General features: G+C 38.2%; 2 protein-coding genes and 1 pseudogene across 3 annotated transcripts; all 3 read left to right on the top strand.

Annotated features, from left to right (window-relative positions):
• Positions 1–3,091: 3,091 nt before the first annotated feature.
• On the top strand, positions 3,092–8,771 carry LOC112174536 (pseudouridine kinase). 2 transcript variants are annotated; one of them, XM_024312326.2, is made up of 9 exons: positions 3,092–3,214; positions 3,317–3,440; positions 3,804–3,906; positions 5,572–5,619; positions 6,556–6,653; positions 6,773–6,887; positions 7,007–7,089; positions 7,449–8,013; positions 8,467–8,771. In XM_024312326.2, the coding sequence occupies exons 2-9, from the start codon at positions 3,396–3,398 to the stop codon at positions 8,523–8,525; spliced, it is 1,116 nt and encodes a 371-aa protein (XP_024168094.1). In that variant the 5' UTR covers positions 3,092–3,214; positions 3,317–3,395; the 3' UTR covers positions 8,526–8,771. The 2 variants fall into 2 exon arrangements, with proteins under 2 accessions (XP_024168094.1, XP_024168092.1); XM_024312324.2 differs by having other exon boundaries at positions 3,317–3,445.
• Positions 8,772–9,225: 454 nt separating this feature from the next.
• LOC112174537 (26S proteasome non-ATPase regulatory subunit 14 homolog) lies at positions 9,226–14,446 on the top strand. Its single transcript, XM_024312327.2, has 6 exons — positions 9,226–9,412; positions 9,578–9,755; positions 12,306–12,387; positions 12,994–13,170; positions 13,253–13,420; positions 13,985–14,446. Exons 1-6 carry the CDS (start codon positions 9,271–9,273, stop codon positions 14,174–14,176), a joined length of 939 nt encoding a protein of 312 aa, XP_024168095.1. The 5' UTR covers positions 9,226–9,270; the 3' UTR covers positions 14,177–14,446.
• A 2,646-nt stretch (positions 14,447–17,092) lies between these two features.
• LOC112170971 lies at positions 17,093–19,710 on the top strand (annotated as a pseudogene).
• Positions 19,711–27,659: the final 7,949 nt, after the last annotated feature.

Below are 27,659 nucleotides of genomic sequence, written 5' to 3'. Positions count from 1 at the left end.
AAGACTGCTGAAATTGCAGATCATGCATGTTCACCTTCATTGCCCCATTAAAATGACCTTTTGGCAGAAATTATGTATGGAAGCGAATGCAATATGGGATGTTCCAGCTTCTTGCAGGCTTTATTGTGTGAGAGGTATGAGTTCTTTGGAGGAAGAAGAGGGGGATTGGTGCTAGCAGGATTGATGTGGTGTGTTGGTAACTTTTTGGTGGTGTGAAGAAATAGGACTTTGACGGAGGAGCTAGGAGTCAGAGGTATCTTTTGTGAAATGGTGGATATCTGACGTCGCTATGGGCATGTGTTTATCTAGAATTCAGAGATAGCTTTTCCCCTGCTATATTATTGGATGGGAAAGTGGTTGTAGTTCAGCTTAATGTGTTCCTGGTTCTTTTCACTTGAACATTTTTTTTAAGTTGTTCTATTAAAACTTGCGTATCACTGATAGACACACTTGCATTTATTAGGGACGAAGACGTACGCATCGATCCCGAATTTTCAAACAAAGCTGAGGAGTTAATTACAAAAGAGCTAGTAGTTAATTACAAAAGATCTAGTAATTAATTATCGCATCTCATTCCTTCAACAGCATTTTTAATTTTTATACATGAAAACAACACAGAAATAAAATATAGCAATAGCAACAGCAGCAAGCAAGCAACAACGTATGAAGCTCAAACTCAATCTTTCAAAGACTGATCGATAAATCATGTCAAACTTGACCAAATTCAAGTCCCCATCTCCTTCAACTAGTTTGTCAAGTTAAATGACCAATAGAATCGAAACATCTCAGTTCTGGCAGGTTTTGGCTGTTAACCAGATTACATGGCTATTCCTGGTGCAGTGGTGCTTGTAATTAAGAGTGGTCAAGAAAGAACTGGGTGTCTTTTCCAAACCCTGGTCCAAATACGTGCATATTTTTCTTCAATAATTTTCTTTAGGTCGGCCACGTGCTTGTAAGAGTTTGAAAAATTGGCACAGAATGGGCATCTTGGTCCTGCAGACGTGCATTGAAACTTCGTCTTCGATCAACTCTGGAACACTTTTTGCAGAAGAAGAGAAATCAGTAACTACTGACTACTCACCACTATATATTTCGTTATCGGACGTCGACTTGCTGTAGTTTGAGCAATTCAGTTATTGATTTGGACAAGCTTTTGAGTGAAAGAATGAAATAGAATATAAGTCCTTAATCTTTCGATGAATTGTACGACAGTCACACATATAACATCGAACACAACTAATTAATAAATAAATAGGTCAAATTAGGGTTGTGCAACCTCAATAGACAAAATTAACTAGTTTTTAGGTATATTTGCAACCTAAATGATCAAAGACAAAATGGACGTCGTTTTGAGTTTGAGTGATTATTTCTGATTTTTTGCCCATCTTCTGATCATTAATGTTCACTGTTTAAGTATCCTACTCCAGAGCATCTATATTCTTCATGTTGTACACAGTGATGACTGACGAAGGGAGTTATTGACCTATTTTCATTATTCAATACTCTCAATGGAATCAAAACAGATAAGTAGTTTTCCTAGTCTATTGTGATAAAACCATTTGGGGGGAGGGGACCTTCCTCAATCCAAATCAAAGGCCCCATCCATTCACCACCGCAAAAACCCCTCACTATGCAGGAAATAGGGAAGTCCCGGCCACAAGCTGTTTACAACACACAATCACCGCCATCATCTCCTGAGTCGCTAGAGCCACGGCATCACACCCATTGTGCACCACAAATGAGGACGCGCGAGAAAAACAAGCGTGAACGTAAATCTAGGTTTCTTAATCGGACGTAGTTATCGCATCTAGCAGCAAAATGTTGTTGAGATCAATCACTGTGGCAAAATCGTTCTAGGTATGACCTCCATTGCTGTCGTAACGTCTACAACCAGAAATTGGTTCTTGAACTAACTAAAGATGATCACCACATGCAAGGACAAGAAAAATGACAAATGCCGTCTCCAAATGCAACACTACTGACATTCTGGCGATGTTGTGCCTTGAGCATCTGTAAATGAAAGCTTGAATTGCAACGTACCATTGGTAAAGATGAGAGGGCCAGGAAGCCTTAATAAAACTCTCGGATATCTAAGTTAGTGGTTTCACTAGTTGAATTAAGCAAATTAAAATCTGATTAAGTGTTTAATTACCTGAACAATTTGACCTCCTAATTTATACTTCAGTTAACTTGACTTGAAAATGCTGGTGGTCGGTTAGGGCACAATCCCACCTATTGTCACATTAAGAGCCGCATGATCACTTCTCCTACCATATTTATTTTTTAGTTTTGTTCTAACATTCATTTTTTTTTTTTGAAAGGAAAAAGAAATGTCATTTGACTTCCGTGAATTGCGCTAACTGGTTCAAATGTTCAATATTACTTCCTCTCTCCAATTGTGGTACGAGCAGTGAGAAGAAAAACCAAGTAAAATAGGAGATGGAGTGACATGACGGTGTTAAGTATTTTGGGTTATGAAAATATAAGAAAAATGAAGGCATATGATGTGGCACATTGTGAATCATTTGATTGTTTATGTGGCACAGATTTTATGAAATTTACATAAATTTACTCTTTCTAACTTTAGAGAATCCGGATTCCTAAGTTAAACAAGATTGCGCTAATTGGATTGTACTAATGCCTCTCATGTTTGTAGTAGTTTAGTGAGTTGCATTTCAAAATTAGGCTCTGACCGTGGGCTCAAGGTCCTTAGCCCATTTTAACTCCTTTTGGTTTTTATTAATTTATATTTCTAGATTGCTATATTTCTATTATCTTTAAAGTGATCGATTTACAAACCAACAACTTAAACCCAAAAAGTCTTATAGTTTTGAATTATCGAAACGCCCTATGTGATGTGCAGGTTTCTCATTGGTTCAGGATCGCAGCTATGTGGAATCCCCTATACAGGATGCCACAAAAAACTTGGTATCATGAACACTCATGTACCGTCAAACGAGTCTTTTTTTCTTTTTTTTCTCTCTCTCTTTTGGGTCATGAATAATTCTTTGAAAAGTGGGCAGGAAACAATACAAACAGGCCGGGTCAAAGCCCAAACCTGAAACTGCGACTACAAAGGAAGCGGGTTTTTCAAAGACGTCTTCACTAGTCTACTTGCTAAACAACGGTAATGGAGAGCAGTGCACAGAGGCGCTTGGATTCAATTACCCGCCACCTTCTTCTTCCACTTCAATCCAATCATGGTCTTCAAAAGGTAAACTACTCACAGTTGAATCGATTTTTGATTCATTCACAGTCTCTGTTTCTTGTACTCGTCAATCTAAAATTTTGAATTTGATAAATTGGTGACTGCAAGGTGGTGTTATCAAGTAATGGGGGATTGAAGCATGAAGAGGCAGAGCCAGTGGTGATAGGGGGTATGGTGTTGGACATTCATGCCACTCCTTCTTTCCCTGCAAATCCCAGAACCACTACTCCAGGCAAGGTGTTCACTTCTCCACTACTTTTTTTATTTTGATGAATTTTTTCCATTATATAAAGTTTTGATTTTTTTATGTCAAATTGGAGATTCCAAATAGTATATCCAGCATTGCCATCTTTGTTGTAAGTTGATTGGTATTTGAGATTCCAGTTTGTTGAATTATTTCAAGCAACTGCAGAAGTTCTTCTTGTGCTACAATTCCTTTAGAATATAAATTGACCGATACACTCTAAGCGTTACTTTCATTGCACTTTGTTCGGGTGTTTTTAAATGATGAAATTATAGGAACCCGGAGCCAGTGAGTTCTTGAAATGATGAATAATTACTTGATAGTTGATACTTCTCGTAATTGGCTATCCAGGTGAGCTACGTATTAGGAGGGGTGGCAAGGAATGTTGCCGAGTGCATGGTCAAGCTGGGAGCAAAGCCCTTCATGATTAGTGCCTTGGGGCTTGACATGGCAGGTGATTTTGTGACCTTTCTGCATTTAGCATTACAATCAATAGTATTCCGACCTCTTCAAGAGCCAAGCTGGTCTCATCATCAAAATGGGAGCTTGTGACTTCATAATAATTATGTGGATAGAAAGTGTAATGAGGAATTTCTGGTTGGAAGGGGTGTTAGTGGCAAAAAGGATCATTTAGTCAAGTGCTTATGTGGTCTCACTAGTTAATGAAAGAAGAAAGAAGCTTTGCTTTGGAAATGGCTGCGACGTCTCTGTGAAGAGATAGATGTCCACTGGTAGGCTGTCATCAAAATAAGTATAGATTACATGAATATTGATGGGGATGGGTAATGGGGATGAGTGAGGAATGGGAAGAGAGTTTGGTGGGGTAAACAGCCTTATGTGACTTTTTTTGTCGTTTATACAGACTTTTTCAATTTCAGAATGCCTCCCTTGCTAGGTTATGTCAACATCCTTCTTCTTACTTGTTCACTTAGAAAGTATAATGCATTGCATCCAGGCCCGGTTTGAAGAGTGCGGAAGTTGGAGCATACAAGTTTTGTCTTATTCAAAACAATTAATGGATAACTCTTCTGAAAAGGTTTGAGCTCTACTTGGGATCATTACTCATGGGAGGATGAATACTTATGATATGGTTCAGAGGAGACGGCCTTCTTGCTGTTGCTATTGGTGTGTGATGTGTTAAATGACTGCTGAAATTGCAGATCATGCCCACCTTCATTGCCCCATTACAATGACCGTTTGACAGAAATTATGTACGGAAGCTACTGTAAGATGGGCCAGCCTGTTGCAGGTTTTAGTGTGAGAGGTATAACTTCTTTGGAGGAGGAAGAGGGGAATGGTGCTAGGAGGATAGATGTGCTGTGTTGGTAACATTTTGGTGGTGTGAAGAAATAGGAATTTGAGGGAGGATCTAGGAGTCAGAGGTAGATCACTTGTGGGATGGTAGATATCTGGCATCGCTTTTGGGCATGTCTATACAATTCAGAGATAGCTCTTCCCCTGCTATATTATTGGATGGGAAGGCTGTTCTAGTCCAGCTTAATGTGTTCCTGGTTCTTTTCACTTGAAACGTTTTCTTTTCGCTGTTGTTGTTTTTTTTTTTTTTTTCTCATTTTTTTCATTTTTTTTTCAAGTTTTTTAGATTCTCAGTGGACACCCTATTGTGTATTTTCCTTATTTTTTGTTTCTCATAAATAAGTACAATAACTGTTTGGATGCTTAACTATAAAATATGAATGATTGCATTTAGGGCTGCATTAATTTTATGACATAACTTATTTGGTTAATCAAAATGCATGGATGTGAGGTTTCCATTAAATTGAAAAGTGATATGTATCTGAGTTGGAGCCCTAATTGTAATCATCCTTGTAAATTACAAAGAACTACATATTCTATGCATATAAATCCAACATGCCTTTATTAGTCCATTATATCTGTCTGACAAAAATCATGTAGCAATGCACATAGCTACTTGTACTATGGTGAAATTCGAGACCTGATTGTGAATTTTGTATAAATGTCTCCCATAACCGTATTTTGTGGATTAAATAACATCTCTAACCCAGACAGGCTTAACCAGTACGTTCCGACTCTTTATCAGATATGTTAATCTATATTATTTGTAGAAGTGAAACTGACGATACTCTTTATTTGTAACTAGGAAACTTATTATTGGAGCACTGGGAGTCTGCTGGGCTATCAACCGAAGGTCAGTTATTATGTTTGTTTATATTTCAACAAAGTTTGACAATATTTGTAAGGTAAGAACCAATTCAATAACTTTTTACATATCTCTAAATCTGTTGAAGTACCAAACTGATTGAGATTTACTTATTTATTGCTTCCTGAGTCCTATTGCAGCATTATAATTTACTTTTTTAAGAGAAATGCTGGCGGCTTGGATTTCTCATGGTTGGGTTAGCATCTTATAATTTCTGTTGGTTGCCCTAGCAGAGTTATTAATTTGGGAGTCAGGTGTAAATTGTCATCCAACTATGATTTTTAAAGCCGAAGAGTATAAAACTTTCTAGAACCAATCTATTCTGTTGAAAGTACCAACAAAAACTGATTGAAGTGATAAAATAATTGATGAGGAGTAGTAATCTTAGGGATAACCTTTTCGGATTCTGGATTACATGTGATGTTCTTGAGAACCCGCCAAATTAAAGTCCTAATCTTGACAATCATGTGGTTCTGGAGTACATCGCCCGATTTCAATAGGAGACTACTTAGGAGTCTTTGTAAGGCTAAGAAAACATTTATTTTTTGACATTGCATACAGGGGGCCTTATTTGTATTGAAGCTTCATTTTTTAAGTTATATCCCCCAAAACATTCTGATGTATGTTTTATATATATGTATTATGTAAATGTATACAAATGTGTGTCAGATATACTCTACCATTGGACTTTATTTCTTTCCTTCATCTTAAAATGGTTTAAATCATGTCTGCAGGAGTGTCTATTAGTGTGATTATGGTTTGGAGTAATTTGAAAATCGCTGATTTGCAGACATCGGCTCTTTGGCATGAAGATTGTTTTTAAATTGTATCTCCAAATATATTCCTTTCCCTCATCTTCTGATGGTTGAAAACATGGTTTATGGTTCATATTAGTTTATTAACATGAGATTCTGTATGGAGTAGGAATTTGGAAGTACCAAAATATCGAGACTGCTGTTGTTTGCAGCATAATTGATTCCAGTGGGGAGTTGGCAACTGCTGTTGCAAGTGTAGAATCTATTGTAAGTTTGTGATAGAAGTAAGGTGTTTCTTTTTTATGAGTGGGTTGAAATTAAAAACTTAAACAAAGCAGAATGAAATCTTCAGAACCATGATTTGCTTACATGATGGCTTGGCACAGGAAAAATTTCTAACACCTGAGTGGATTGAGCGGTTCAGATGCAATATACATTCTGCTACAGTGGTCATGGTTGACGCAAACTTGAACCCTTCTGCTCTAAAGTCTTCTTGCCAATGTAATTCTTGCATTTTAATATAGATCTCTCTCTCTCTCTCTCATTAAATATATGTCATTGAATTCCAGACTTAGTATTACATTTTTCTTTTTCTTATTTATTTATTTCTTTTTTTACAGTGGCAGCAGAATCTAAAGTTCCTGTGTGGTTTGAGCCGGTTTCGGTAGAAAAATCAAGAAGAATCAATTCAGTTGTCAAGTATGTGAGTGTTTTGCTCGTGCACCTTTTTTCACATGACTATTACAGAGGTTTCTGATGTCTTGTTGTATGTCGTTAATTAAAACCCCTTTTCTTTTTGTGTTTGGACTTTGGGGCTAGTATGGAGAAAAGGAGGGAAGGGGAGTTCTGGGTTATATGGGTTCAATTTCTCGGCATCTTTTATTACACATGCAAGACTACTTGTAATAAAACACTACTGTATCTATAACAATTAAGAGCAGTTATTATTCCTGATGCTTTTGCTCATAGTTTTCTTTTGTTTTAGCTGAATGCCTATATATCATGGTCTTTCTGTTTTTCTTTTCCTTCCATCTGCAACTAACATACTGAGTTTCTGTACAGATAAGTTTTGCTTCTCCCAATGAAGATGAACTTGTTGCTATGGCAAATACTTTATCTGGTGGTAATGTGTTTTGTCCAATTGAAAGGGAAAGTAGCACAAGTAAACGTTCAAAAGAGAAGTTGTTTCATATGCTAAAACCTGCAGTCTGGGTTTTGCTAGAGAATGGCATCAAAATAGTTATTGTGACACTTGGTTCGGATGGAGTGTTCTTATGCTCTAAAGGAGGGCCAAGCTTGATGAGAGTTGGTTGTGATGGAATCAAACCATGTAACTCAAATGAAATATTTTTTAATACTATGACTGCAAGTTGTCCTCCAAAACCATATTCGAGTCTTCAGGATTCTGAGAGAAGCTCTTTTCTGTTAGCTGTGCATTTTCCTGCGCTTCCCGCATCAGTGGTTAGGCTTACAGGGGCTGGTGATTGTCTGGTTGGGGGAACAATTTCTTCTCTTTGTGCAGGCTTAGATATCATGCAAAGTGTGGCAGTTGGTATTGCAGCTTCTAAAGCTGCAGTTGAGTCAAAGACCAATGTGCCTTCCACATTTAATTTGGCTGCAATTGCAGGTTTGCATTTGAATATCTATTTGCAAAAAGAAAGATAAATTGATACTTACTAGTAAATAATTGATAAAAAGGAAATAGAATGAGTATGAAAATAGGTTGGAGTCATTTTCGCCCTACTATCTGTACACTCTACTTAAAAGCTCAATCCCTGATTGAAGAATCTCAAGTTATCATCAAATCAATGAGATATCCTTTCTCCTAATCCTAATATGATGCTTGAGATGACTCGATATGGTAATGTAGACTAAATCTTGGTCACTAGGCACACAACTTTATGTCTCATTTACATAAGATGAACCAATTTTATGAACCCATATTGCAATGGTATTTAAATAGTTATTGTTTTACTCTTATGTCGTTAGCAGTGCGTAACACATTTTACTCACCTCTAAGAGAAGCCCTACAGGCCTAGTGCTGGATGTACTGATTGTTGTGTGATTCTTTTCTATGCAGATGATGCAAGGTCGGTATACTCAGCTGCTGAAGTTGTATTCCATCAATCAATGCTGTGAAACGGTGGAATTGAGATTTTTCTTTCATGCCAGTTATTGAACCTCTACTACATCCGTTGTAAATGTAAATTTCTGTCTGAATAATAAAATTGCATAGGGTAGTTGTTTACTATTGTTGAGTTGGAAGACGGAGCATGGCTAATGCTTGTAATGTAACTGGAGAACTCACTGAATCTTTCATGGATGTACTTTTAAATTTGAAGCTCCATGAACGGCTCCAAGTTTTAATTTTTAAGAGCTTTTTACAGAAACTTGTGGTGTTGATCTTTGCGTTTTTGTTTGGAAACTCTATAGAATCCTTTTTTGGGTCTCACTGGATTCCAGGTTGCCATTTCAATCTTTGAAAGTTGAAAATGTTCATGGTATATGCCCATCCTGCACTATGTCCAACAAAAAGAATGTGACTCTTACAAATTTAGGTACAAAATGCGAAATTGAATTATAGAGATTACATTCACAATAGTTCTTTACTTTCCTTCCGAATCTGCATTTAAGTTTGTCGTATGTTGCATAATTACTAAGGTCCGGTAATTCTTTTTGCAATGTTTACATTATCATCAATGAAATTTTGCTAAAAACCCAAGCAAAAAGAGATTTGTAATGCTTTCGCATGTAAACGACACCGTATTACATAAAAGGCACCCACGTCAGCGAGTATTGAATTTGAAATGTTTTATTTTACGATCTGGTAGGAAACACACACCAAGCACACAAACTGAAACAGAGAAAGAGAGAGAAAGAGAGCATGTCAGGTATGGAGAGGCTGCAGAGAATGTTCGCCGGTGCCGGAGGAGCTTTGGGCCACCCGCCGCCCGACTCCCCCACTCTCGATTCCTCCGAGCAGGTCTACATCTCCTCCTTGGCGCTCCTCAAAATGCTCAAGCACGGTAACTCTGCGCTTTATTGATTTTTCAACTTCGGATTCATGCACGGACTTAAAAAAAACCCTAAACTAGGCTCCTATGTTGATCGAAATATGCAAATACATGTTATTGTTGGCTCATTTAGGTTAGTTTTTCTCACTAGTTCGTTTGGATTCGGATGCTTAATAGGAAGAGCTGGGGTTCCAATGGAGGTCATGGGATTGATGCTGGGAGAGTTTGTGGATGAATACACTGTTCGTGTTGTTGACGTCTTTGCGATGCCGCAGAGTGGTACTGGTGTCAGTGTCGAAGCCGTCGATCATGTCTTTCAGACTAATATGCTTGATATGCTTAAGCAGACCGGACGGTATGTCTTCTGTCACTTTGAATTGTGGAAGATGAGTTTTTTACAAGTAGCTTTTTTTTCCAAATTTTAAGACATAGTTATGTGTGATTTGTGATTTGTGGGATTGTGCATAAGTGAAATTCAGATTGGTTGCGGCAAATTAGACAAGTCCTTTAAGGATCTTGTGCGTGAGGCGGCTACGTTTCCTTTTTTGGTTTTAGTGTTTGCCCCTTTGCCAGAGCTTTTAAGTGTTAACGCCAGCAGAATTGCTGCATTTGATAGATTTTGGGAAAAGACTGTATAAACTTTTATTGAGTTATGTAGTACTCTACGTAGAGTGAGAAGGGAGAATTATAGTTCTGTATGCATTTTAGAAGGTCATTTGCAATTTTCAGAAAGAATCAGAAATATCTGATTTGCTAAGTGCAATATAGTTTGCTAAAAGCAAGGTAGTTACATGAATTCATCTGCTACACAATCATTGATCTTTCTTTTGCTCTTATGCTGATAAACATAGTCTGCATAGGAACTCTGTTCTATATGATACAGCAATATTACTATGCTCAGAACCTGCAGTACTGATAGCAAATAAAATAGGCTGAAATCTCACGTATATTATGTGTACTGGAAGCAGCACAAGACTTGGGAAACAACCATTTTCTCCTGTTGTTACCTCTTGAGATATGGTAATTTCAAAAATCATTCATTGTAGTAGATACAAATCACTCAAGCCATCAATACAAAAATAAATTTATGAAGCATTTGTATATGCTCATACGAGGCTGCTTGTGGCTAAGTTTCTAGTCTGAATAACTTGAGGTAAACCCAAAAGTGCAGCCATGAGGTGACATACGATGATGCAAAACTCTGTCACTTTATAGTAGGAGGCACACATAAGAGTTTCTGTGGAAGATGGGGGTGAGGATGTGAATCAACTATGGTCTAGAGTTTGTTTATGGACATCTCTTTGGGCATTCTTCTTTTCAGAGTTTAGAGATTACTCTTTTATAATTGGAATTGCTGTTTGTTTGTCTTCCTTGTTCTTCTCCTTTTGTCAGTCCATTTGACTCCTTGTCTTCTGTGTTGTATTTTCTTTGGTTTGTGAATAAAGATTGTTTCTTATTGAAAAAAGATAAGAGCATAAGTCTCTGTGCATGCATACAGTGTTTGTTTCATTTATGCATGCAGAACTTATGTTATATCTGTCCCGTATGGAACTCCAATTAACGTGAATTTTACTGCATGCACAACATCGTGTTGTATCTCTTTCTCCTATAAAACTCTCATTAGTGGGAATTGATGCATTCTCCAAGACTCCACGGCTTGAGAAGAAAGTTGTGAAATCTAAATTTGATTGAACTTTGTAGTCATCACTCAATGAAATTTTGCAATTTCATGAAGAGCGCAAAGAACTTTTGTGGTTATCCCAGTAACCTACATGGTGTCAACATAGAGTTTTGCAAGTCGTCCATTCATGTTGTAGTCACCTTCACCACCTAGACACTCCTATTCTTCCTTTCCCTCTGCCCGTACTTCCTATGGCACTGTTGATGAGGATGTTCTGCAATCATCACCTGCTCAACTGGACAGGATAGGCCTTCAGGAGGAGATGCCACAAGCCCTGCACCTATTATAGGCCTTTCAAGTAGATGCAGCCTCAATAGCTCCTAGCTGAATAGGCTAGCATTCTATTATCATATTGACCTTCCCAAAATCCTAAATAGATAAAGTGTCCCCATAGAAGCATGATAGCATTTTCTTTTGTTTATTTGATACACAGCAATTGCACATGGCTGCATTGCAGACCTGGTTTAGAAACTGGGGCCTCCTGCCGAACCCTACAATCTCGAGCAGTTAGATAGGTAGTTTGTTTAGGCAGTTCGAACCCCTGATGACATGGGAGCAAAGCATGGGCCTTCCCATTCTTTTTAATGAATCAGGCTGGCATCCAATAGATTGCTCAATTGGTGGCTGTCATTTCATAATCTATCTCCCCTGATTATTCTTCAACCTCTTGTTTAATTTGGATGGAACCTAGCACAACACTTGCAACAGAAACCATTAACACAACATAGGGTAGCGCCTCGATGTGGTATTGTAGAAAGTAAATTATAAATATCTAGACCTCAGAATCATGAATTGAGATTGAGCAATATGAGAGGATCTAACTGGGAGAGAGTACTGCAATTATTGGTTTGGAACTCAGTTAGAGAGAAACAGGGTCTGCTGAATTGAGTGGAGCCGGTTTTGTTAATCTTCCCATCTCACAAATTAGCTGTCTCAGGTGGAGAGTAAAACATGTCTGATGACGCATTTAGAAATCTTGGGCTGTTGTTGTTATTGTTATTCTTTTTTTTTTTTTCTTGGATAGCATGTAACTTTTATAAGTTCTGTTAGTGTCATAATTGAATACCAGCAACTTGCATGCACGGCTTGAAAGTATCAATTTCATTTCGGTAATTACCGATAATTGTTTCCTTTCATTCTGTGTTTTGCAATTTTGTTGATATAATGACCTTATTGTGCACTTCTGCCTCATTTTAGTTAACATTTTTTTTGTTGGCACTGCAGACCAGAGATGGTAGTTGGGTGGTACCATTCGCATCCTGGATTTGGATGTTGGCTATCTGGTGTGGACATTAATACCCAGCAGGTTGTAATTTAACTCATCTTTTATTTCATTTAATACGACAGAAGTTTATTTTTCTTTTTGATATGAAAGAATCTGTAAGAATGGGTCACTTTTTTTGTTTTGTTTTTGTGAACTATTAATTTCTCCTGATGGTATATGTCATATGTAATCATGTTGGTTCCTGTGATGTCTTTGTTAACAAGAATATAATTGATGTTCATAGTTCTTTGGCTTCAGTCTATTATATAGTCTTCTCCTTTGGCCCCCAAATTAGAAAACCTTGAGACCCAAAACAATATAGGTTGAGTTGTAAATCTTTGCTTTTGAATGAAGGACAGTCACTGCTAACTATGCAGCCTTTGATGTATGTATCTAAATTTCCTATTTGTTTCTAGATGGTGTGTATATTTGTGTTCATTCTTTCGTTCATGTGTTTGTTACCGAAGATGAAGTCTATTTTGACTCTTCTTGATGGGTTTAATGCTTGACCTTCATTGACTATGATTGTTAATAGTTGGTTGGTTAACGTATCCCGAGAAGAGGGGGCCTTGAGTTGTCTCGGATGATTTTCATACTGCTACCTACATATTACATTATACTTTTCTTATACCCTTTAATCTTCTGTAGAGCTTTGAAGCTTTGAATCAACGGGCTGTAGCTGTAGTGGTGGATCCAATTCAGAGCGTGAAGGGGAAGGTAGTCATTGATGCATTCCGCCTTATCAACCCACAAACTATGATGCTTGGCCAAGAACCACGGCAGACCACATCCAATCTCGGGCATCTAAATAAGCCATCAATTCAAGTGAGTTGTTGACAAGCAACTTTTAGATCACATTTTTTAAAGCTACAGCATTTTGATGTCTTCTGTAATGTTCTCTCTTCAGGCCTTGATCCATGGGTTAAATCGTCACTATTACTCCATAGCAATTAATTACCGGAAGAATGAACTCGAGGAGAAAATGTTGCTTAACCTTCACAAGAAGAAATGGACAGATGGGCTGACACTACAGCAATTTGACACTCATTCAAAAACAAATGAGCAAACAGTTCAGGTAGTGGCTTTTTATAGCTAAGGTCATATTAGTTTGGAATCAATTTACTCTGTCGGCATTGGCTTTCTTTCTTGATTAGTTATTTGCCGATAATGTTTACTTGGAAAGGCGAGGAGTAGGTGTCAGCTTATAATCAAAGCACTTTTAGGTCCTTCCATGGGCTCGACAATCTTTCATAACCATTTTTGTGGGAGAATGCTCATTAGGAACTGCCTATGCAGCATATGCAACTATAAAAAGAGATTTTATTCGATGGGCAGGTTGAGATGTTTTCACTGTCCAAAAGCTACTTGATGATAGAATAAGAAGAAACCCCTAAAATGGTCTACTTAGTGTCGTTTGCACGGTTGCTTGTCCAAGTAATAAAACTGCCAGATTTTTCATTTTTGTTATAAATAAAATAAAATAATATAGATGAGGTTTTAATCATGTGTCATCTCCTGCTTCACTAGAATGACTGTTGGAGTGTTTCCAGCAAGCTTTAAATGCTAGCTGATTTTGATTAATGAATGGGTAAATGCTACATCCAAAGTTAGTGATTCTTTCGTTATTTGGGTTTTGCAGGAGATGTTAAATCTAGCTGTTAAATACAACAAGGCAGTGCAGGAGGAGGATGAGCTGCCACCAGAGAAGCTTGCAATTGCAAATGTGGGAAGACAAGATGCTAAGAAGCACCTCGAAGAGCATGTCTCCAACTTAATGTCCTCAAACATTGTCCAGACGTTGGGCACAATGCTTGATACTGTGGTGTTCTAGAGTTTAGTAAGCAAGTTTGCATAATCGAACCTTCACTACCAAGTTTCTATATCGTTGAAACAGTCTGGAGTTGTAAGGTTTTAGCCACATGCATGAAAGATACATTTTCGTGCCGGTTTATTGTACTTGAAGTTCGTATTTCATGTCTCAGTTTGTTTGCTATTGTTGCAATTGGATTAGGGAGGATCTGCAAGTCTTACTGAGAAATTAGAAAATTAAGCTCCGTTCGCATTCTCCATCTAATTTCATTAGATGACCTCATGCTCTTAATTTGTTGAACCTCCATAAAGGCTCAAAGGTGTCATCTGTAGTGGTTTTGTTCGAAATTGCCAGGGTTTGTTGCAAGGAGAATATAGGTCTTCGGTAGGCACATTATGTTTGATTTTCATAATTTAGAGATATAGAGCTAGTCTATCTCTATATGAAATTAATCTACTTGATATATTAATACACTAATGTCACGTGGATGAATCGTTTGGCGAAAATATGAAATTGGAAAGTATAAAAGTGCGTATTCTGTGCCAAAACGTTTTCAAAGTTTGCCATTCTCGAAGGCTCAAAAGCACAGGAAATTCTGGTCCTAACTCGTATGTAAAGGCATTCTTTGAAAGAGGGCATTATACATCAAGTTCGTGCTATAAGAACTAGTTTGATATTCGGCATTTAACCACCAAACACGGGCTTATTCAGGACCCTAGTTAGTAAAAAACGGGACGCTTATAAATCGGCAAAGAAACGTATGTGTATTATTCGGTTTACCTAGTCTAACGATACGGTCAAATATTCGGTAAAAAAAAAAAACGTGATTCGGCAAATTTATAAGTTTGAATTATACATGTATAATTCGGCAAGTAGTAGAAAAAACGGGTTCAAAAATACGGATATATAAAACACTATTTTTGTAAGAAAATAACTAATAATCTACTCTAAACTCTTGCTTTATTTTATATTATTTATGATATGTGATAAAACATGAAAAAAAGGATATGGCATTGGCACCCAAGTAAAGTATAATCAGGCGCTTGAATTACAATACACTATATAAAAGTTTTTCTTTAATTATACGCATACTGAATTTTTATACGCGTTTTAATTAACTAGCGCTTTAATTGTTTTTTTTCAAATTCCAAGTATTTTTACTCCGTATAAAACGGATACGTGTATAAAACGTGTTTTAAAAGGTCGAACTCAATAATACGCGAAAAAAACCGAGTCTACAATTTCAATACTCCGTACTGAAGTTTTTTCAATTATATGCGTATTGAAGTTTTATAGGCGTTTAATACGCCTATTAACTAACTATGTTGAGGACCACGAAAAGGGATAATAGGCAGCACTTGCTAACCAATCCCTCAACATGCGTCTCCCCCACAACACAACAACACAGACAAGTTTTTGGTTTTTAACACAACCATTCCTCTTCTTCCCCATCAGTTCTGCATTCCACTCCTTCACACAGTAGTTGCATCTTCTTCAAGGACCCAACTAGCTTTAACACATAAGCATTAAAGACCTTGCTGTTGTCATTATACTTGAAGCTTGTAGCTACCCTGAGCTGTGAGTAGAGAGTATATCTTGGCAGCAATAGCTCTTCTCCTCCATTCCCTCCTCGATCTTGTTCGATGACCACCGCGGTCGTTCCCAAGCACCCACCTCCAACCTCCTGTGAGCTTTCACTCTCTCGAGTCGGTATGATGAGGAATTAGAACTATGGGGAAGAAGAGAAGGGTTATAAGGTGTTACAGAGAGAAAAGGAATGGTTAGGAAGTGCTGCCCATACGTGGGCAACGAAGTGATTTAGATTGATGGCATGAGCACAGGCCGGCCTCCCTCCCCTCCCTTCCAATACCCACCAAGCATCATATATAGTTAGTTAATACGCGTATAATTGAAAAAAACTTCAGTACGGCGTATTGAAATTGTAGACTTGGTTTTTTTCGCGTATTATTGAGTTCGACCTTTTAAAACACGTTTTATACAAGTATCCGTTTTATACGGAGTAAAAATACATGGAATTTGAAAAAAAAAATTTAAGCGCTAGTTAATTAAAACGCGTATAAAACTTCAGTATGCATATAATTGAAGAAAAACTTCTATATAGTGTATTGTAATTCAAGCGCCTGATTATATTTTACTTGGGTGCCATATCCTTTTTTTTCATGTTTTATCACATATCATAAATAATATAAAATAAAGCAAGAGTTTAGAGTAGATTATTAGTTATTTTCTTACAAAAATAGTGTTTTATATATCCGTATTTTTGAACTCGTTTTTTCTACTACTTGCCGAATTATACACGTATAATTCAAACTTATAAATTTGCCGTATTGCGTTTTTTTTGACCGAATATTTGACCGTAACGTAAACCGAATAATACACGTACGTTTCTTTGCCGAATTATACTCGTCCCGTTTTTTACTAACTAGGCCTAGTTAGCATTCCAAGAACTCTTTCTCTTTTTCTTTTCAAACAAGGGTTCCTTTGTGTTGTTAAACAAGGACAAAATTAAGGAAATCGATCTTCTAATGTCAATATTAGGGCTTCTTTGTTCTAGTTAAACAAGGATTAATTAGATTTACTATTTCTATATTTTAATCAAGACTGTCCAATCCTTATATTAAGGATCACTGATTCACTTATATGTATTGTAACAATCCGTCCCATATCGCTTAAATCTATCATCATCAGTTCTTTCTCTTTCTATTTTATTGGGTTTAAACTTTTGTTGTAAAATCAATGGCATTGGCTGCAAAAGGTGAGGGTCCAGCTATCGGTATCGACCTTGGAACAACTTACTCATGCGTTGGTGTTTGGCAACATGATCGTGTTGAGATCATAGCCAATGATCAAGGAAACAGAACGACGCCGTCATGTGTTGCTTTTACCAACACCGGGCGTTTGATCGGTGATGCTGCCAAGAACCAGGCTTCTATGAACCCCATCAACACTATTTTTGGTACGTTTATCTTCATACTTACTAATAACTATTCTCCTAACATTATCAACGTCATCTCATTCAGTTGTTCAAAGCTAGAATTAATATGTTTTCAGGCGCCTGAAGAACATTCAGCAAATGCAATTCCGTAGAACTCATATTTTTAGGGAAGGGAATGCAGCAGCTGATAAGATGGCAAACTTAGGTGTTTCAAAACACTCATTTACCTGGTATCCTAGCCCTCCTGCAGAGCTTCACAGGTACTTGCAGGCTGATTTTTTGGGACTCCCAAATTATCGCTTCACAGGTTGCTGAGATGATTATGTTGGTCTGTCTTTCTTGCCCGCACCTTCTCAGAGGCTTTTATTCCCAGGAAGTCGTGCGCAAAGTTAGCTTCATAAGCATCTACATGCAGGCGCAAGCGAAATTCTGGCATATTTCGAGTGTCAAGTTTTCACTTTGTGGCTGATTTTTTCTTCTTTTAGATTTGTTCATGAGGGGGAAGTTTCCCTCTCTTCTCTTTCGCTGTTAATTATGTTTTCTCTCTTGAACGATGTATTTTTCTTCTTTATTATTAATAAATTGAGTTGGGGGACGGGCGGTGGGTTCCCAGAGTGGGGCAGACCCTTCACCTTAGGGTTTGAGGGTGGGACAAGTGCCCTGCATTGTCGGTCTCCGAGGAACTAATATCGCCTAATCCCTTTCTCCTTAAAAAAAAAAAAAAAAAAAAAAAATGTTTTCATTCCATCCATGCATATATTCTTCCTGATATACCTCTCTTAATATATTTTTCAACTTAATATTTTTAGATGCAAAGCGATTGATCGGTAGGAAATTCAGTGATGCTTCAGTTAAGAGTAACATGAAGCTATGGCCTTTCAAGGTACGTCGTGGTCCTGGGGATAAGCCAATAATTATGGTCAATTACAAGAATGAAGAAAAGCGATTTGTTCCTGAGGAGATATCTTCAATGGTTCTTCTTAAGATGCGTGAAATAGCAGAGGCCTACCTCGGAACAACTATAAAGAATGTTGTTGTTACTGTTCCAGCCTACTTTAGTGACTCTCAACGCCAAGCCACAAAGGATGCTGGTGTTATTGCCGGGATGAATGTTATGCGTATCATCAATGAGCCTACAGCCGCTGCAATTGCATATGGCTTGGACAAAAAGGACAGCACTCTTGGTGGGAAGAATGTTCTTGTTATCGATCTAGGTGGTGGTACTTTCGATGTGTCCCTCTTCAATTTGAAGAGGGAATTTTTGAGGTGAAATCTACTGCTGGAGATACCCACCTTGGGGGAGAAGATTTCGACAATAGAATGGTCAACTATCTTGTACAAGAGTTTGAGAGGAAGCATCAAACTGATATTTGCAAATTGCAATAACCCCAAAGCATTGAGAAGGTTGAGAACATCTTGTGAGAGAGCAAAGAGACTTCTTTCTTCAACTGCTCAAACCACCATTGAGATCGATTCTTTATGTGATGGTATTGATTTTGTTTCTAAAATAACCAGAGCAAAATTTGAGGAGCTCAACCTGGATCTTTTTACAAAGTGTTTGGAGTCTGTCGAAAAGTGTTTGACGGATGCTCAAATGGATAAGAGCATTGTTGATGATGTTGTTCTTGTTGGTGGATCTACTAGAATTCCAAAGGTACAAGAAGTAATACAGGACTTCTTTAACGGTAAGGAGCTTTGTAAGAGCATCAATCCTGATGAAGCAGTTGCATATGGCGCGGCCATACAAGCTACAATTTTGAACGGTTCCATTGAGATTTGAGAAGGTTCAAGACTTGCTCTTATTGGATGTCACTCCGCTTTCCCTTGGTTATGAGCGTGATGCAGGAGATATGGTTATTGTCATCCCAAGAAACACTACCATTCCGAGTAAAAAAGTAAAGATCGGCACAACCGTCTGTAATCATCAGAAAGAAGTATTGACTAAGGTATATGAGGGTGAAAGAACAATAGCTAAAGAAAACAAATTGTTGGGTCAATTTGTGCTCTCAGGCCTCCAACTAGCTGCAAGGGGTGTGCCTGAAATCCTTGTTTGCTTTGAGACTGATGCCAACGGAATTTTGATTGTCTCTGCCAGGGACAAAAAAACAAGGCAGCAGAAAATGATGACAATCACAAGAGACAATTACAGGTTATCCAAGTGGGAAATTGAGAAGATGGTCAAGGAGGCAGAGAAGTACAAGTTAGAGGATGAGGAATTCAAAAATAAAGTGGAGGCTAAAATGGCATTGGAAAACTATGCAAATGACATGAGGAACACAGTTTCTCATCTCCCAAAGCTCGAGCTCGTGGACAAGAAGAAAATTGGGAATGCGATTAAACAGGCAAAACGGTGGCTCAATGAAAACCAGCTTGCTAAATTTGACGAATATAGGGATCAGACGAAACGGCTAGAGAACATTTGCAATCCCATTATTGCCAAAGCCAGGGGTGATGGGAGTGGCTAAGAAAAGTTGTATAAGTTCATGTTGTGCATTTATGTTAATCTTGATGTATGCAGCTACTAAACAGTAAAATTTATCTGTTAACTTAGGTACATTTTTTAAAGCTACTGCTTTTTTACATCTTCTGTAATCTCCTCTCTTCAGGCCTTGATCCATGGGTTAAATCGTCATTATTACTCCATAGCAATTAATTACAGGAAGAATGAACTTAAGGACAAGATGTTGCTTAACCTTTACAAGAGGTTAGTGAAGGAACCTGAATGTAGTGGTCTGGTTTGGCTTTTACAGCTAATTAAGGTGATATTAGTTTGGAAGCAAGTTACTCTCTTGGGATTGGCTTTGTTTCTTGATCGCCAATAATTTCAGCTTGTAAAGGTTGTAATCAAAGCAGTTTTAACTTTTAACCGTACTTGTGGGAGAATATCGTTAATTAGGAACTGCCAGTGCAGCATATTGCAACTTTTAAAGTGATTTTATTTGATAAGCACGTTGAGACTTTTTTTCAGTTTCCAAAACCTAATTGATGATAGATTAAGAAATTCCTAAATGGTTGACTTAATGTCATTTTCCTGGTTGTTTGTCCAAGTTATAAATAAAATAAACTGCCAGATTTTTCGTAGTTGTTAGAAAAGATTAAGGTTTGAAGCCACCAATTGACAATGGAATAATGACTGTTGGAGTGTTTCCACTTTCCAGCAAGCTTTAAATGCTAGATGATTTTGATCAATGTATAGGCAGATCAAAACATTTTCATCTGTGAGCAACAGAAAGGCAGTGTCTCCTTTACTAGTACTCGTACACAGCAATTGTCCTCTTCCTCTCATTATGAAGATGAAGATCGATCAGGTGGTTCAGGTTCACTATGATGATCAGATGGTTCAGGTTCCTCACGATGATCAGGTGGTTCATGAGCACCTCCTCCCACAATGTGGTGATTATGACCAAGTGTTTCAGGTTCATCATGATAATGAGGTGGTTAATTCTGGAGAACCATTAGCGTGCAGCTCTTCTTTAGTGATGATGATTGTATGGATGAGAATCTGATGTTCTCTCCCACCATCTTGTTTGATGATAACAATCACATGTTGAATGCTGATCAGCTTAAGGATTTTGTTGCTCAATCGTTAGCTGGTGGGAGCAACAACAACTAGCGCCGCAACAGCAATTGCAACTTAACAAGAGGTGTCAAGATCGAGGAACAACTACAACAGCATGAGCAGCAGCAACAGCTTCTCATTGATAATGATCTGATGATTTATAGTCAAAATGACTTTGATATTCCAGTTGATACCCATACTTACAATCAGATGAATTTAATGGACTCTACACTGATGAAGATCAGGCTACCGCACTGCAGTGGTGGGACAGAGTGATGATCAAAATCAGTATTCTGACATCTTGTAGTTTCTTTTTTATTCCTAGCTGTAGATTTTATTTTTGGTTCTGAAGTTACACTTACTGTAAATCAATTTCTTTATCTATCAATGAAATCAAATGGGCACTGGTTTCTCTCTCCTAAGCTTGATCTTATAGTATAGTGCACGCATGTATAAAATTTACTGTAGCTCTCTTAAAGGTTTTCAAAGCACTAGCAAAAATTATCATACTCAAATTGATTATAAACTGAAAGAAGGATCTTCTGGCCAGTTCATCTTGCTTTTATTTCCAGACTTCCAGTAGATAAATTTTTACTGTATAGTACACATTATTTCCCTTCCATACCAAAGATACCCAGAGTACGTAATCCATTCAAGATCTTAAATCCTGTTTCTGCATTTATTCACAATACATAGACGCAGTGCAGCCTAATTAATTTCAGTAATGAGGATATCCCTACAAATGGAAAGCATTGTTTCTGTTATGTTTTTCAAAATATCGAGAGCATCACTACTTCCAGCTTCATTCTTCATCTTATAGGTAAGTTTCCTGATTTGGCTGTGGTTGTTCATTCCAGTGGCACTGAACATTCTTTATGAACGGAGACTGCTTTGCCAGACCAAACGCACAGATTGTGCTCCCTCCAGACAAACCACAGCAAAAGCAGTAACGTACATGGCAACATCTCCTTGGTATTACCTCAAAGATGTGGGCAAGCCAGTCACGTTTTAACTGGAGCTGGCTATTGTTATCAAGGTTCGACAATCCAATAATATCAGAACTAGGAGTCTACGACCCTTGACTACCTCACCATTTCTCAGGTTCATGCCCATGCATAATAGGATCATATATTCCTCTCATTAGTATATCCAACTGTTGTACATAGAAATGGAATCCACCTAAATAGCTCTCCTGGATTTTACTGTTTTCTCAATGCCATTAGAATTTGCATTGAAACTATTTTTTTTTTTTTTTGATCTGGTGCATTGAAACTATAGAATTTAGCTTTTACACTTGGTAGACTGGTAGCTACTTTGCTGCTTCTAACAATTTTCAAAAGTCTGTAGCAAAAGATTTAAAACTAGCAGTCCACCATTCACAATTTGTTGATTAATAACAGCTTTCCCATTAGATTCCAGGTACAAGTTGAGGAACAGATTTCAAAACTTACTATACCACTTCTAGAACGAATATTCTTGGACCTTATTACTACTAGTAATTGGTAGCTGCCTGCCAACAATTCCTTGATTGAACACCAGCTTCCACTTCCTCATTCTGTGAAATAGTATATTAAAAACCGGTATGAGAGGAGAGCTTAGCACCTTTAAGAGGTTTTGCATAGTTAAGATCCAGAATTACTGGTTTCCGAATACAAGTATCAGCAACATATGAGTCATCAGTAAACATCGAAGTGTTCTCAATGATAAGACTAGCGTCATGGTCAGAGATACCTTCTGTAGCTGAATACTTGAGTGATCACATTGGAGCATCAACAACCTGAGTGTGGCCTTTTCTTTATGAAGGGCAGTGATCAATACCATGACCATAGCCCTCACAACCAAAGTCAGACCAAATGGTAGGAATCACTGCCCTTCAAGTCCTGAGTATATGGGCTATTGATTGTTTAACTTTCACGTCTTTGAAATTTAAGATGGTTGGTCATCTCATAATCTTCCAACAAGGAAAAGAAGAGCCAACTATGAAATCAATCTTTGTCAAATAGAGACTTCCAATATATCATCTGAATAGTTTTTAGAGAAAATTATATCTTTCTCACTAGTTTCAAAAGAAATATTCACATATAACATTGGACATAGTGTTTGGCTCCAAAACCAATTGGCTTGCAAACTGTCTCTTTTTAGCATGTGCGCAGGTGTGCCAGCACCGTGGGGTGCAGTCGTCGGGAATCCCTTGACCTGACTTCTTGAATCAAGCGTTGTGGACGAGGAGAGGACCAACCTCGTCACGAGGCTCTTTTCTCTGCCTTCTGGAAAAGGACTTCTTGCCTTACGGGTAAGGGGTTTGGTTGTGATCTCTTCGCGTCACCGAATCGATACTCAACGTTGTAGGTTGAGCAGAGCAATCATTGGGAGGTTGAGAGAAAGCACAGGGTTTGCTAAAGCGTGACTTTAGCTTCACTGGGTTGCGAGGGCGTTACCCTTGCTTCATTGGTAGTATCAGTGGCAGTGATACTGGCAGTCGGCTCCTGGGGAGACTAGGACTGGAAGTATAGTCGCAGGGTTTCAACGAGGTTGAAGGTTTGCTCCGGGGAGGCTTGACAATCTGTGCGATTAGTTGAGTTGAGAGTTGTGTGTAATTCGTCCTTGAAACCTGATATTTATACCTAGGGTTTCGACTGTTCCTTGCCATAGAAGAATTATTGATTGAAGTTTCCTATTCAATCTCCGCTACTTGACTCTGATAAGGTCTCGTTTTCCTTATGGATTTCGGAATGGATGAAGCTGTAACCCAAACCCAAGTAGACTTATTTTTGGGCCGCAGGTATCGGCCTGCTACGCTAAATCCACTAAAAGATCTTGCCAAAAATACTTTTGGGCTCAAACACATAGTATTGATATCATATAAACATAAACAGTAAGTCTTGCTGTCAAACTATAATTCGTAATAATAGAACTCTTTGAAGCAGTGTAGAACTCATTACTGTTATAAAAGTAAGTAGGGTGCTGTGCGTTTGAGGTGCTTCTATTTTCTGAAACATCCTAAAATAGTTGGGTTGAAGTGCTGACATTGAAATTATGACTTCAAAATATAGAATCCCTGGACATCTGATACATTGACCTCCTTCCTTTCCTTCCTTACTCTCCCAACCACATCCGAATTTCCTCAGCGGCATAGGATACATCCAGCAGGTTCAAATTGCTTAATTTGAGACTTTAGGAAACAATAGTAAGGAAGGAGTCCAATTTGCTAGGGTACCACTTACAGAAGCTTGGTTGGATGCCTGCAATATTAATTGACATTCCCCAAATTAATGAAGGTTAAAATTGAATCAAAAAACTCTTTGCCCTTCCATTTCAAAATGAACAAAAGAGTTGCAGCAAAAGTCAAATATCTAGGTGTGCGATTTTCATCTTCAAGGTTAGAGAACAGCCAATGCTCAAACTGTAAAGAAGAGGGCAGGTGAAGGAGAAATCATACCAAGTCAAGACTATATCTTTAACAAGATAGTACAGTGCCTGAGGAAATGATCCTGATACTCCACATGATTCTTACATCTAGGACACACTGAATCAGCAGTTGACTTCCATAAGCATCTATGGATATTAGATAGAATTTTTCCATCATTAACAACCCATAAGAGGTGAAAATCTTAGGAGGGAGATTAATTTTTCAAATAACATAGTAGCTCAAATTCCATCATGAGCTCAAAGCTTTCTCTTCATCAACAAAGAATACTCTCTGAATTCAAGGGGCCTATGACGTCAATTTTCTCTTCTTGTTGTTCTTCGTCTCTTCTAAAACAGTCTTCTTTCTCACAACAATCGACTTAATTTTCATAAACATCCGGTAATTACTCTGATCCCTTAATAGTGTTGTGTTTTTGGCTCGTTGATACAATCTGAAAATTAGGATGCAGAATTCAAATCCAAGTCTAGAAAGGAAAGAGGTTTGCGCGCAGCTTTTCTAAAAGTTCTAGGAAAGTTAGTCTTTCAAGTTCTATTAGGATTTGTATTAAAGGCTTAGTCTATTAGGATTAGGAATCCTAATCCCATGTTGTATCAACAACTCTATTTGCTATAAATAGGAGCTGCAGTCAGTTTTCTGGAATAAGAAGATAGAAAGTGCAGAAAACTGAGAGTCAAGGTGATAGAGAGATAAGAACTAGTCAGGAAGGTTTGAGGGATCTGCATTAATAAGTACTTGTAGGCACCTAAATTCTTCATAGTGCTAGTGAATCTCTCAAGAGAGATCACGAAGTGGACGTAGGCTAAAGTTTTGGCTGAACCACTCTAAAATCTGCTGTGTTGTTTTTGTTTTCAGTTCATCTATTTTCTGACTTTGCTTTAGTAAAACACAACGATCCTAAAGGGGGCTTACACAATAAGTGGTATCAGAGCCAGGTTCAAGGTGTTTTGCGATGGTGAACAGCAAAGTCATTGTCAAAGCAGGAGATGTGAAACCGTCCATTAAGCCCTTTAATGGCAAGGACAACTCCACTCTTTGGCAGAGGAAGATGAAGAACGTTCTGGTTCAGCAAGAGGTTGATGAGGCAATTGGAGATAAGCCTGCAACAATGACTGAAGCAGATTATACGAAGAAGAATAAGAAAGCAAAGAGCTTCATTGAGCTGCATCTTGCTGATAATGTCTTGCTTCATATTGGTGAGAATATGACTACAAAGGAAGCATGGGAGAAGCTTGAAAGCGTCTACAGGCGTAAAACTATCAGCAGCAAGTTGCTCTTGAAGGAATAGCTCTTTGGCCTCAAGATGGAGGAAGGGGATGATCTTAATGATCACATATGCAATTTTCAGAATTGCATATCAAACTTGGAGAAGGTTGGACCAAAGATGGATGACGAAGACACGGCTGTCATGTTACTTCATTCACTTCCACCTTCATTCAAGCACTTCAAAACCACCATGATATTCAAAGATACTATCACACTTTCTAAAGTGTGTGAGAACTTGGAATCATATGTCAAAATGGACAAAGATGAAGAAAGTTCTCAAGCACGGGGACTTCATGTCAGAGGCAAGGAGAGAGGAAGGTCCAGGAATAGAGGTGGTGGATTTGAAGAAAGAGTCAGGTCAAAATCCAAGGGAAAAGGCAAAGAAAAGAAGAATGGTTGCTTCGAATGTGGTTCACTCGACCACTGGAAGAGGAATTGCAAACAATGGAAGGAGAAAAAGGCGCAGATGTTAGGAGAAAGGTCCAAGTCAGCCAATGTCGTTGCTGGAAATTAAAGTGACGATGGAGAACTTCTCGCAGTAACAACCAGTTCCAACGCTCTTAAATATTGGACCTTGGATACAGCCTGCACATTTCATATGTGTGCACACAGAGATTGGTACGACACATATGAAGAGAGGAACACCGGGGAAGTGTTGATGGGAGATGATTCACCTTGTAGGATCATGGGAATCAGAACAGTAAAAATCAAGATGCATGATGGAATTGTCCGAACGCTGGGAAATGTCCGACATGTCCCAAAATTGAGCAGAAATCTGATTTCATTGAGCACTTTGGATAGGGCTGGATTTTGGTGTAAATCTGAAAAAGGATAGCTCAAGGTAGGAAAGGGACAAATGGTCTACATGAGGAGTGTGATGCAACCAGATAACATGTATAAACTTACCGATTCTACGGTGGTTGGTGGAGCTGTAGTTTGTACAGAGGAAGACAAGACTGAGCTTTGGCATAAACTGCTAGGGCACATGAGTCAGAGAGGGTTGCAGGAATTACACAAAAGGGATCAGCTGGAAGGTGTAATGAGCTGCAAACTTGAATTTTGCAAGTATTGAACACTAGGAAAGTAGACCAAGGTGACGTTCAATGTGGGCAGCAGTGAGAACAAATCCAAAGGAGTATTGAACTATATTCACATAGATGTTTGGGGGCCTACACCAACAAAATCAAAGGGTGGAGCCAGATACTTTGTCTCTTTCATTGATGATTTTTCAAGGAAGGTTTGGGTATATTTTATGAAAACTAAAGACCAGGTTTTCACTAAGTTCAAGGAGTGGAAAGCTGAAGTTGAAAACCAAACAGGCAGAAAAATCAAGTGTTTGAGAAGCGACAATGGAGGTGAATATAGAGATAATCAATTCTTACAACTGTGCAAGGATGCTGGTATCACAAGACACTTTACTGTTAAGAAGACTCCTCAACAAAACGGTGTTGCAGAAAGGATGAACAGAACTCTCATGGAGAGAGAAAGAAGCATGAGACTTCATGCGGGGTTGCCTAAAACTTTTTGGGCAGAAGCGGTTAATCATGCATGTTATTTGATTAATCGATCACCTTCTAGGGCTATTAACTTCAAGTGTGCAGAGGAGGTATGGTCTGGAAAGCCAGTTGATTATTTGAGAGTGTTTGGTTGCAGTGCTTATGCACATATTCCCAGTGATGAAAGAACCAAACTGAAACCTAAGTCCTATGAGTGCTTGTTCATCGGCTTTGAGAAAGGGGTGAAAGGTTATAAGTTGTGGGATATAGTCAACGACAAAAGGGTGATCAGCATGGATGTAATCTTTGATGAGAAGACTATGCCATTGAATGAGGAGGTTAATAGCAAGAAGGAGAAGATGGCTGTTGTTGAAGAAGAAGCAATCAAGATTTTATTAGCCAAACCATCAGATGAAGATTCCCAAGTTCAGGTGGAGCAAATTGAGCAAGTAGGGAATGATCAAGGAGCTATTGAAGAAACAAAGCAGCAACAACAGTCACCAGTTAGGGCTCAGCTGGTGCAATCCCCATAGAGGAGTCGAAATTCCCCTATCCCATAAGCACCTGAGTCATTTAAAAGAAGCATAGCACTTGACAAACCTAAGAGGAATCCAAGAAAGATACAAAGGTTTGGGTTCGAACCGGAAGAAGATGTGAGTCATGCTCTGAGTATAAGTCAAGGAGATCCAACTACTTATCAAGATGCCATAGAAAGCGAAGAACATGCAGGTTGGATTGGTGCTATGATAGAAGAGATGGAATCTTTGCATAAGAATTCCGTGTGGGAGTTGGTTCCTAAA

Source organism: Rosa chinensis, chromosome 6, assembly GCF_002994745.2.
Source record: "Rosa chinensis cultivar Old Blush chromosome 6, RchiOBHm-V2, whole genome shotgun sequence".
NCBI lineage: Eukaryota > Viridiplantae > Streptophyta > Magnoliopsida > Rosales > Rosaceae > Rosa > Rosa chinensis.
Note: the sequence above shows the minus strand (reverse complement) of the source record. Positions and strands in the feature narration are given on the sequence as shown.